The 11479-nt window shown below is 46.2% G+C and overlaps 2 protein-coding genes across 2 annotated transcripts in view; one reads left to right on the top strand and one right to left on the bottom strand.

Moving 5' to 3' along the window:
- Nucleotides 1-1074: 1074 nt before the first annotated feature.
- On the bottom strand, nt 1075-11093 carry LOC129402241 (igE-binding protein-like). Its single transcript, XM_055127962.1, has 2 exons — nt 11013-11093; nt 1075-3467 (listed from the first exon to the last, which is right to left on the bottom strand). The coding sequence occupies exon 2, from the start codon at nt 2751-2753 to the stop codon at nt 1203-1205; it is 1551 nt and encodes a 516-aa protein (XP_054983937.1). The 5' UTR covers nt 2754-3467; nt 11013-11093; the 3' UTR covers nt 1075-1202.
- The window catches only part of EBAG9 (estrogen receptor binding site associated antigen 9), a 27446-nt gene continuing 26286 nt past the window's right edge, over nt 10320-11479 (top strand). The window contains exon 1 of the mRNA XM_055127964.1: nt 10320-10577. The gene's annotated coding sequence lies outside the window, so the exon portion shown is untranslated. The remainder of the gene's footprint in view (nt 10578-11479) is intronic.

The following is an 11479-nucleotide window of genomic DNA, read 5'->3' as shown; positions in this document are numbered from 1 at the left end:
CTTTCGGGAAACACTTTCGCAAAGGAGCTATGATGGAACCTACGTATAGCTGGCAAAGAGTGGGACTATTTGTCATCCCTTGTGGGAGGACTACCCACTCATATCGCTTATCTGGTTGCTCATGGTTCTTAGAGGGTAATGTAAACGCAAAACGGGGAATATCCTGTGGATGTAACGGGATAGAGAAAAAGCAATCTTGTATGTCAATGGCAATTACATGCCAATCTTTTGGTAAAGTGGCTAATAAAGGCAGGCCACGTTGTACAGGCCCCATCATGCGCATTTGAGCATTAACAGCTCGAAGATCATGCAACAAACGCCATTTACCGGATTTCTTTCTAACTACGAAAATAGGAGTATTCCAAGGGGATACAGAAGGACGTAAGTGTCCAGCTGACAATTGTTGATTAACTAAGGCTTCAGCTGCATCCAACTTTTCAGAGGACAAAGGCCACTGTGGAACCCACACCGGGTCCTCTGTTAACCATGTTAGGGGGATGATTTCCACAGCGGCTCCTACAATAAATTTTGGTCAGCAGAAACAGCAGTAGGGCGCGAAGAAGTGCAAAGCCTAACTCCCATCTTAGCCAGAACATCTCGTCCCCAAAGGGAAAAGGGCAAATTAAGTATAAAGGGCTGGAAGCTATCCTGGTGTCCCTCGTCATCCTTCCAGGTGAGGTGACGTGCGCTTACTTCTGGGGTACTGAGGTACCCCAGGCCCTGCAACTGCTGAGCAGAAGCCTGTGTGGGCCAGGCAGAAGGCCAATCCTTAGTGGCTATTATGCTACGGTCTGCTCCAGTGTCAAGGAGTCCCATGATCCTTTTTCCTTCTACTATTAATTGCATCATGGGTCTGGTATGCATACCTAATGCAAGAAAAGCTCCCTCAATTTGTTCCTGATTTAAAGCCCTTTTACCATTGCATGTCTGTCCACCCACGGCGGGAAGGAGAATAACCTGGGCAACAGGGTCCCCTGGGCTGATAGCAGTAATCCCACGGGGAGACTCAATCAGGGCTCTCATACTTTCAGAATGGTTGGGATCAATTATACCAGGATATACACACAAGCCTCTCAAAACTGCTTCAGGGGAGCCTATTAGCAATCCTATAACTTCATTCGGTAAAGGGGCTAGTTTCCCTAACTCTAAAATCTGTACTCCCATTCTCGGAGTGAGGACCATGGGATTGACGGCTTGTAGGGTCACAGCGGGGGAGGCCTTAGAGGCTCCCCCGAGTCCCTGGGATGTTGCAGAGATGGCCATTCCTCGGAAACTTGCGCCGCCCCATATATTTGAGGGCCCTGGGGACGTGGGCCCCGTAAGCCGTTTTTTGAATCCCTTCTTATATTGCTTTGAGATATCCTATGGCCGTGGACATCTCTCACTGACCTACACTCACTTGCCCAATGTCTTCCCTTTTTACACTTAGGGCAAAGTCTGGGTCTAGATCCTACAACTTGGTTATTGACAGGACACTGTCTCCTCAGGTGCCCTGTCCTTCCACACGTATAGCAGGTTACAGCGAGTCCCGTAACTTTCTTGGTAATATCCATGACAGCCGCAGCTAAGCCTGTGGCGGTTAGGGGACCCCCTATTTCTCGGCATATTTTCATCCAATACTCCAGTCCCAGACTCTTATAGGGGGCGATAGCCTTGCGACACTCAGCAGTGCATTGTTCAAATACCAACTGCTTTATGAGAGGCATCGCAGTGTCCGAATCTCCAAAGATTTTTCCGGCAGCCTCGACTACATGGGCAACAAATTCGGAAAACGGTTCCAGGGGCCCTTGAACTATTTTAGTAAGGTTGCCTCGGACTTCCCCTCTGTTGGGTAGAGCTTTCCACGCTTTCAATCCTATTTGGTTCACCTGCGTATAAACTTCTGGGGGGTACCCGGTCTGCTGATTGGCGAATCTGCCAAGTCCTAATAACATGTCCCTATCCCAGACTGCTCGTGCCCCTCCTTGGGCTAGATTGGTTGCTGCTTGCTCATTTGCGAATTCCATTAAGAAGGTGCGCCAGTCCAAGTATTGTCCAGGAGTCAACACCGCTCTAGCCACCTGTTGCCAATCATTTGGGGTCATACAGTATCTGAATAAACCTTCTATTTGAGTTATAGTAAATGCGGCGTTGGCTCCATAAGTCTTTACTGATTCTGCCAAGGTCTTAATTATTTTAAAATCTAGGGGCTCATGATATCGCTGTTGATTATTATCTTCAAAAACTGGGTAAGTTAACTGTAGCTCTCGCCTAACTTCTGCCCAGAGCCCGGGTTTTGCAAAAGAAAGTCCGCCTTCCGCTTTGTTAAAGTAAGGGGGCGGATCATCCTTAGAGCCCTTTAGCGGTAAGTATCGGTCACTATCATGTATCGCAGCTTCCTCTTCAATAGGGGGGTCAGAATCCCCGTTAGCCCGTCCCTGCTGAAATTGACGTAGCGAGGGATAAAGAGCCGGACGGGTCATGGATGGTTCTTGGGGCCTTCCTTTCTTTTTTGGGGCGCGTCCCTCCATCAGCGGGGTTCCCCTAGAGGCCTCACTTTCCACGTCCGAACCCTCCTCTGGCTCAGAGGCTACAATGCCATGACGGCTGCCTCTGTCCTTCTTTGTGTCTTCTAACACTACTTGTCCTGATCGTACGGCCTTATCGCACTTCTGATCCTTAAAGTAATCATAGAAAGCAAAAATGAAAAGACAAAGGGAAAGACAAACAAACATCCAACCAACAAACGAAACATACACATCCATGGATACCATTGTCCTGACTCACCACAGGAACTTGATCGTCATGACTTCTCGTGAACCTTAGTCCTGACTTACCACAGGAACCTCATCGTCGCGACTTCTCGTCCTGACTTACCACAGGAACCGGATCGTCACGATTTCTCGTGAACCTTAGTCCTGAATAAATCGCAGCAAGTTCTGAATCTACCGGGGGGGGGTACTGGAGGTCGGGTTCCCCGTACAGGCCACCAGCTGTCGCGCGCCGCTTCGTCCAGCGAAGAAACACGCAACTCGGAGATCCTTTTGGCTGCGATTTATTCAGGAACTTTCTCATGCGTTAGAGAAGAAATCAGGAATGGGGACGTGGAGTAAGGAGGAAAAGGGGACGCATGAGGGAGAACCGACCAGCCAGGTGACTTCTCCCCTTATATACTTCTCCCTGCCTGTTTGCCCTCAAGTGTCTGCAGCTGATAAACCAGCCATAACTTGTGAGCGTGACAAGACATCCTGATTCCCCATCAGGTGTTGTTCACGAAGCACGGTGCAACCAACAAGAAACAGGTGTTCACGAAGCACGGTTCCATGGAGGCTCTCCATAGGCCAGGACATGGGAAGCCAGATTCTAGAGAGGGGAGTCGGACCCACAGTGGAGGATACTGCGCCTGCCTCGGCTCCTGCAGGGTTTAACGGTCACTTTGCAAGGATCCTAATCCTCATGGAAATAGCAGGTCCCAACGTCATCAGATACTGAGGTAGCAATTTGGAAGGCACAAGAAAACAAGGAATTAAAATCTCTCCAGGGAGGAGATTGTGGTAAAAAGTTTGAAAAGGTTTAAAAAGTGTTTAAAAAGGTTTAAACACACACACACACACACACACACACACACACACACACACACCACCACCACCACCATTTCTCCTCTTGGAGGAGAGTCGTGGATGTGCTATGGGTGTATTGAACCCAGTAGTGGACGGGAGGGGGAACCATTGGTGGCAGGAATTGCACGAAAGACAAGCAAGCGCCTTAACCCCTATTTATCACTTTGGCCCAATTATTTTGAAGTTTACCAATTTTGCATACATTATTTTGAAGTTTACCTATATCCTCCAAAACAAATCAGCTTGAACCTTGACTTTGGCCCAATTATTTTGAAGTTTACCTATTTTGCATACATTATTTTGAAGTTGACCTATATCCTCCAAAACAAATCAGCTTGAACCTTGACTTGATTCCACTTTGTATTTGGCTTCAGAAACATATCTATAGAGGACCACACCTTTCTTTTATGCTTATCATGGGGCACTTTCAGTTTTCTCATGCCAGCACTAGCTGGCAAAAGAATGTTTAACCTTCCGTGAAAGAACCATCAGACATATTCCCCCAAACTTGTTTCCCTAGAGTATCTACCTACATCCACATATGGGAAACTAGAAAAAAAAATCACGTCAGAACTGGAGAGAGAGTTAAGGAGCTAGATCGTGTGTGCTGAACATGGATGTTCTGAGTTCCATCCCTGGCACCACAACCCCTCCCCTCAACCCTGCACTATGGCTCTTAGGGCCCCCAAACCCCTGGGGTGATTCCACCCTCCTGAAAACAGAAAGCAACTAAACTGGGTACCTGGATACTTGCCAGAAGAATAACCAGCTACAAATTTCTTCCCATTCGACTAGTGGCTCTAATATACTAATTGAGTTCTGGTGATGAGACCACTCTAACATTAGAATGCGCCTTATGAAAAAGTTGTTCCTTGAGAAATTCTGCTTTACCTGTGGCATACTGACTTCATTAGATATCCTTCAGTTAAGGACTTTGTGTTCTTTTGACTGTAACATGCTTAGCAAACACTGTGCTCTAAGTAAGTAGTGAATAAACTATTTAAATAAATGAACAGGGAGTTAGAAGAAACTTTCCTTCTACCAGATTTTTGATATGTTTGGAAAGCCTCCCAAGATGCTGCAGAAAGTACACTTTATCCAGACATAGAGCCTTAACAATTCTAATAAAAGTGTATAAAATTCATACCCAGGGGACTGGAGGAAATAGCAGCAGGTATAGTGCTTGCCTTGCTCACTGCTGGTCCAGGTTCGATGCCAGGCACATGCAGTCCCCCTGGCCTCACCAAGAGTGATCCCTGAGTGCAGCGCTAGGAATAAACCCTAAGTCCCCACCAGGTGTGGCTCTAAAAACCTAAAAAATAAAATGAAATTCATACCCAGTTACAAACCAACTAGTAATTAAGTAATTATGTTTGCTAGAGTAAAAGGTTCAAACTGTTTGTGAGCATAAAACAATTCATTTTGGGTAAGATACTTGTGTGTATTGTTAAATGACAAGGGTATTTTCCTTTGAATTATTTTTCTTGAGTAAGCTGCCCATTTAAGCAACAATCCTTTATACATATAAATTATGCCAAGAAAAGGATCAATATAAACCTAATTTTTTATACTGAAAGTTTCTAATATAACATGAATTAAATTTTTGGTTTTATATTTTGTTTGGACTATGTCCTGCCATTCTGTTCTTGACCTTATAGTTTTATTTAATAAATCTGCTGTGAATCTTGGGCTGGAGCCATAGCACAGTGGTAGGGCGTTTGCCTTTCACATGGCCGACCCATGTTTGATTCCTCCGCCCCTCTCAGAGAGCCCGTTAAGCTATCAAGAGTATCTCGCCCCCCACGGCAGAGGCTGGCAAGCTACTCGTGGTGTATTTGATATGCCAAAAACAGTAACAATAAGTCTCACAATGTGAGACATTACTGGTGCCCGCTCGAACCAATCGCTGAGCAACAGGATGACAGTGACAGTGACAGTGACAGCTGTGAATCTTATGGGTGATCCTTTTTAAAGCCCTTTGATATTTCTGCTTTTAGTATTCTGTATGGCTTTTTCCATTCTGATTATAATTTTAGAATTTTTCTATTTGGGTGTATTTTGGCTGGGACTCTGAGTTTCTTGAATTTGGGAGCATGCATGTCTCAACTCTGAGAAATTCTCAGTTATAATTTCATTGACTAGTAGTTATTCTTCGAATCCTGTCTTCTTATTCCTCAAGGACTGTGATGATTCTTATACTGTTCCTCTCAAACTTATCCCATAGTTCTCTGCTCGACTGTTCACTTATTTTCAGACATTTTCCCATCTTCTGTTGTACTCTGAAGGTTTCCTTTATCTCACATTGGAGTTCACTGATCTTTTCCCTTTCATCTACTCTGCTGCTGAGGCTTTGTACTGAGTTTTATTTCACTTACCACAGTATTTACTTGTCATTTTATCGTAGTTTTTTTTTTTTAATTTTTACTACCATGTATTCTTGTATTTTATTGGCTCTCTGTACCATAGTTTCTTTGACCTCATTAACCATTCTCTTCCGTGTCTCTCTAGCTATTATCTGAGAGGTTACAAAGCTGTTTGGAACTGGTAGAACCTTCTGGGTTATTATCACTAACCAGGCTTGTGGGGTACACAACTTCTGCATTGTGTCTGCTCTGCTCTGAGGGTGCATCTTTGTGGTTTGCCCTCATGGAAGTTCCCTGAGGGGTTCAGCTAGGTGTCACTCTTACCTGCAGGCCTCTCCCAGTGAACCTGAACTATTTCTGGGCTGTCATTATGTGGTCTGGTGTGGATTACAGGGGTAATTTCTAAACCATCTTCACCCTGCCTCCCCTTCTGCTTCAGTCTGAGATGCTGTATCTCACAGTATCCCTGCCTTTGTGATTTTCTACAGGAAAAGCTTACAGAACTAGGAATGAGGTACTAAGATCATGCAGTCCCTATGGACAGAAGGGGCTCCCAGAGTCTAAGGGCTCACAGTGGGGCACTAAGCGTGTGCTGTGTGCTGGGTGAGGAATAGAGTTGTTGCATGGAAGCATATAGGGCCACATGATTTGGGGTATAACCAGTGGTAGTTGGAGTTCTGTGTGAGATTTCTGCTCTAAGGGCTAATGGCAGCTGGAGAAGAGGAAGAAATGGGCAGATCCTCTGACATGGAAGATGCCCCAGCAGAAGCGCCCACTGGTCCAGTTACAAGCAGGAACCCAATGCGGCTTTATTTGTAAGTCTCAATTCATACGCAAGATGAGCCCATTATAAACTGTTTTACTTTTCTGATTACATAAATATTAACACTTTTATCTTTTAAATAATGGCATTTGATTACCATATCTGATCAAGTCTACTTAACTCATAATACAACTGAATTATAACTCTAATAACCTTATGGACACTCGCCGAGAGGGAGCATTAAGTCATTGCTGGAACCTCTGCAACAGAGAAACAAAGTTCATACCATCTTTTTATTAGAATATATTTCTAGTAAAAGACATAGATTATATTTCTCCATTTCTTTTTTGGGCCTCTTCTCGAGATCTGTTGTTAAAGCTAAATTTTTATTAAACCTAGGTCCTTCTGCATCAGTACTAATAATGATCCAACTAATTTAAGATATGCTGTAGTAATTATGATGGAAAATATTTCAATTCTTAGTGGTATGTTAATTTTCTTTTCAATATAAAAGAAATTAAAAAGCAGCCCTGGACTCTTTTTTTGTGTCCTCCCCCCTTTAACAATTGACTATTCACTGCTGATTATGGAATATTTTTCCAGAATATTAAAATGTACTATTTTGGAAGCATGAAAACATCACAAGTAGAGAAGTCGATAAAACAATCCATTACATTATAATCAGATAGCCCTTTGTTTTCAAATGTACCTCCTTCTCACTAATAAACTAAGCTTTGCTTTGCTTAATCAAGAAATGTGACTTTATGATCTGTATTCAACCACGAACAGCTGCTCATTAATAAAAAGCCATTAAAGTCCAAGTCAGAGCAGCAGATGCTGGAGGCAAAAAACATCCCTTTAGTGAAGTCAGGGAATTGGATCGGGGGAAATCAGGAAGGACTAATCTGCTTGCAAGGCTGGCTCTACCTCCTGGTTAGAGATGGTTGGTGAGTTAACAATATTCAGAACCTGCCTGGAGGACTCAGAACAATAAAGCCATACATCTTTGGACTGGGAAAGTAAAGCGGTGTATTGAAAGTTAATAGGATGAATAATTAAACCAGACATTTGGGGATTGGGCAAAAGCACAGATCAAATGCCTCAACGTGGGCAGAATTTAAAATCAGACATTCCCAAGAGGTGGTTCCCCAGCAAGATCCCTAATTATTGGCACCTGTGATTATCCATTATGGGACTATTACTACTCAACAATAAAGATTAATTTTAAAATATTCTTTTAGAAGTATTTAAAGTAAATCTTATAGTTTCACTGGAAGTAGAAGAGATAACGTGGGGCACTGGAACAACATGCCCCCCACCCCAAATAAAAAAAAAATTGCCAAGTGCCAAGTCTAAAGTGAAATAAAGGAGCTTTCATACCCAAAACCAGACAGCCTGAGGGTATTTAGAGAAGAACAAAGTAACCCTCAAGATCAAAAGTTCCTCTCTCTCTTACTTTTTAATCTTTTTCATTTAATCACAGTGAGATAGACCCTTACAAAGCTGTTCATGATTAGGTTTCAGTCATACAGTATTCCAACACCCATCTCTCCGCCACTGTACATGTCTCAGACCACTGTCCCCAGGTTCCCTCCCATCACCCCTCATCCCCAATAAACACTCTCATTCTAAGCTGAGACAGTTTGGAAAAACACCAAATACAGTGGATTTTGCAAAGAAACCAGAGACGCCTCCATTTTGGAGTTCCCACATTCCTTTCCACTGGGTGTGCAACATTCTTCTTGGTGCAGTTCACTTTGGCATTGCCTGGGCTCTCTTTCAAGGGCCCAAACATCCTTCACTTGGGGACTTTCCTACTCCCCTGCCACCCAACTCTCTCAGTGTCTTTCTTGAGAGAGAAGTCACACTTTTCTTAGAATTAGTACTACTTCCACAAGAAAACTATTTCACTCCACTGTCTTCTGAAATTGTGTCCTGCAGGCTGAAAACAAGAGGCTGAAGGCGATGAGAAGGTACTCACTTCCTGTAAAGAATCTAATGTTTGGCTCCCTGAAAGTTGATGATAAGGCCCAGCTTCCACACAATGACTGTCAAGAGGGTCTGAGGGGTGACTTGAAGAGTGCCTTAGTAGCACTGGCAGGACTTGAATGTCCTGATGGCCCCAGAGCTGTATCCCCAGATCCTGCGGACAGTACTCTATTTAGCAAATTCTTTTGGTCCTGCTCTTATGTGGGGAAATAAGTGTTCACTCACTAGTTGCTTTTGCTAAAGTACATCATTTTGTTTGGGAATGGAAAGCTTAAGAAGACAATAATAATAAAGAAGAAAATACCATGGGACTATAATGTGTTGCAAAGGTACATCTCCCAGGAAAAGCACTTTGAAGACTATGGGAAGAATGTAGGCCATTACACGTTATTGGCTTTTTGGCATTGCAAAACCTTTGGAAATATCAAGTTACTATAATTCGGGCATTGGAACAGAGTAAGATATTGAAAAGGGCCCAGGGGGCTGAGTGGACTTAAAGCAGTGCAGTTGCTGGGAGTTTTTACAGTAAAGTAACAGCGGGAGAAAAGGCTCCTATCCCTGAATGTTTGCCATGTCAGGCTCTGCCCTGGGAAGTTTTGTGGTTTTATTTATTCTATGACTAACAGGTATTATGGTCATATTACTGATGAGGAAACTAAGGTAGCTGTAGAGTTTTTTTTTGGTTTTTTTAAGGAAGTGGGTAGAAGGTGGTGGACTGTGAAAAACACGGGCTGGTGGACAATTTGTATGAATTTGAACCATATAAACTCTTCTTCTCCATCAAGCACTTGACAAACTACATTAAGGGTTTTGATTAGGATTAAGATCATTTCGAGGCATTCTGAGGACTCCTATCCACAAGAGCAAAGATAGATATATATACATAGACATATGTAATTTTTAAATAGCAGACATATTAAAGGAAAAAAAAACAGGCTGCAAAGGAAATGGCAGAATTAAAGAACACTTTAATTTGGGGGAATGGCTAATCATGCTGCATCTGGGCAGCAACGCAGGGGCCGGTTAAGTGACAGTTCCAGTTTAAAGAAAATGCAATTAAAAATTATAAAGAATTACAAGGAAGAGGCTCACATCTAAATTAAGGTTGCACATTCTGACCCTGTTAGGTGTTGGAATGATTGGGGTCTACAAATCACGCCAAAAGGGGGCTCACTTCGGTGGATTTTGTTGGTGATTTGTGTGTGTATGAAACGCCAAAAGGGAACTAAATTCTGTAGGTTTTGGTGGTGGTGGTGGGTGTTTTCAGTTTAAACAGTCAGTTCCCTCGGTCTCATCTGGCAGGATGAGGCCGAAGATGAAAAGGGACATGGCTGGAGCGAGAGGTAGCGTGTAGGCAGTACAGAGAACCTCCAAACCTGCCCAAGCGCTCCCCAACAGGTTACCGCTCACATAGCCCGCAGCTGTCACAAAAATACCAACCCCGAGCTGCCGCTTTTCGCCGCAGCAACACCGGGTGCTGTCTGCCCCGCCCCGCTGCGCTCATTGGATGTTCAAGTGGCCGCTTCTCTCCTATTGGGCGCCACGGGGGACGGGGCGGGGTGCGGAAGTGAGGGCCCGGAGACCGCCCTCCCCCACGCCCCCACCGCGAGAGCCGCCACCGGGCTAGCGGGGCGGAGCTGGGGGCGGGTTTCCCGAGCAGGGGGCGGCCATGGCGGCTGCGCGGCGGCAAAGGCGGCTGCGACGGGGCGCGCGCCCGGCTTTGAATGAACGGGGCTGGGACTGAGCCGGCGGGGCGCGAGCTCGAGGAAGCGACCGGCGGCGCGCGTGCGCGCGCCCTGCGTGCGCGCGCGGCTCGCGGCACCTCGGAGCCTCCGCCGGGCGGGCGGGGAGGGGGAGGGGCAGGTGAGTGTGTGCGGCTCGCGCGTGCCCGCGAGGGGCTTCCTCCCCCCCACCCCCCTCCCCACCCCACCCCGGACCTTGCGGTGATGGTGGTGGGGGGTGGGGGGATCGGCTACCGTCCCCCGGTCGGCCCTGGTCCCCGCCGCGTACTACCCGCTCGCCTACCTTCCTGTCTGTCCCCTCCGCCGGCTTCCCCCACCTCCCCGCGGCCGGCTGCCACTCCGGGGTACTGCTTCCGGGTCAGGGTGACTCCTGGGCCGAGGCAAGCGGCGCCGGCCGCGGGCCCGGGACGAGCAGCCCCAGCCATGCTGCGTTCACGCGTGGACCGGCCGGCACGCAGACCCCCGCACCACCACCACCAGTATCCACTCGCGTGCCCCCGACCCCGGGAAGTTTGTCCGTCCTTCCTGCCCGCCTTCCCCAGGCCTCGCTCCTTACCGGGCAGATTTTTGCAAAAATCCCCCAAATGCCAGCCCACCAGGCACCCTTGGCCAGCAATTGCTAGCGCTTGGACCGAACGCCCTGTGCATGGCGTTGGATTGTGTAACCGGAAAACGCTCTTGGGGGTGGGGGGGTGGGTGTTTGCTCATCTGTATAGTGGGTATGATTTCTTTTTCTTTTTATGTGCCCCCTTCCAACCCTTTCAGGAAGGTTAGCATTTATTTTTATTTTTGTAGCTCCGAAGCTCCTTGCTTTTGACTCAGACCGAACTCTTACGCGTCAGCGGTGCCTCATTTTTGACAGCCAGACTCCAAAAGGCCAGGAAGGGTCTGGAACATTCTGCTTTGCTAGTGGCCCTCCCCAGGTTCCACTTCCGTCTTCGCCTCCCCCTTCCCCGTGACAGCCCCCCTTTTCTCTAATGAGCTTTTGCTTTTGCAAATTCTAGTGAGTTCGGGTAAATTGTC

Source organism: Sorex araneus, chromosome 2, assembly GCF_027595985.1.
Source record: "Sorex araneus isolate mSorAra2 chromosome 2, mSorAra2.pri, whole genome shotgun sequence".
NCBI classification, from domain to species: domain Eukaryota; kingdom Metazoa; phylum Chordata; class Mammalia; order Eulipotyphla; family Soricidae; genus Sorex; species Sorex araneus.
The sequence above is the reverse complement of the archived record's forward strand: the minus strand, read 5'-3'. Positions and strand labels throughout refer to the sequence as shown.

Excerpts from the sequence above, each read along its gene's own strand:
- LOC129402241 (XM_055127962.1), bottom strand. The coding sequence starts at position 2,753 with ATGGTATCCATGGATGTGTATGTTTCGTTTGTTGGTTGGATGTTTGTT.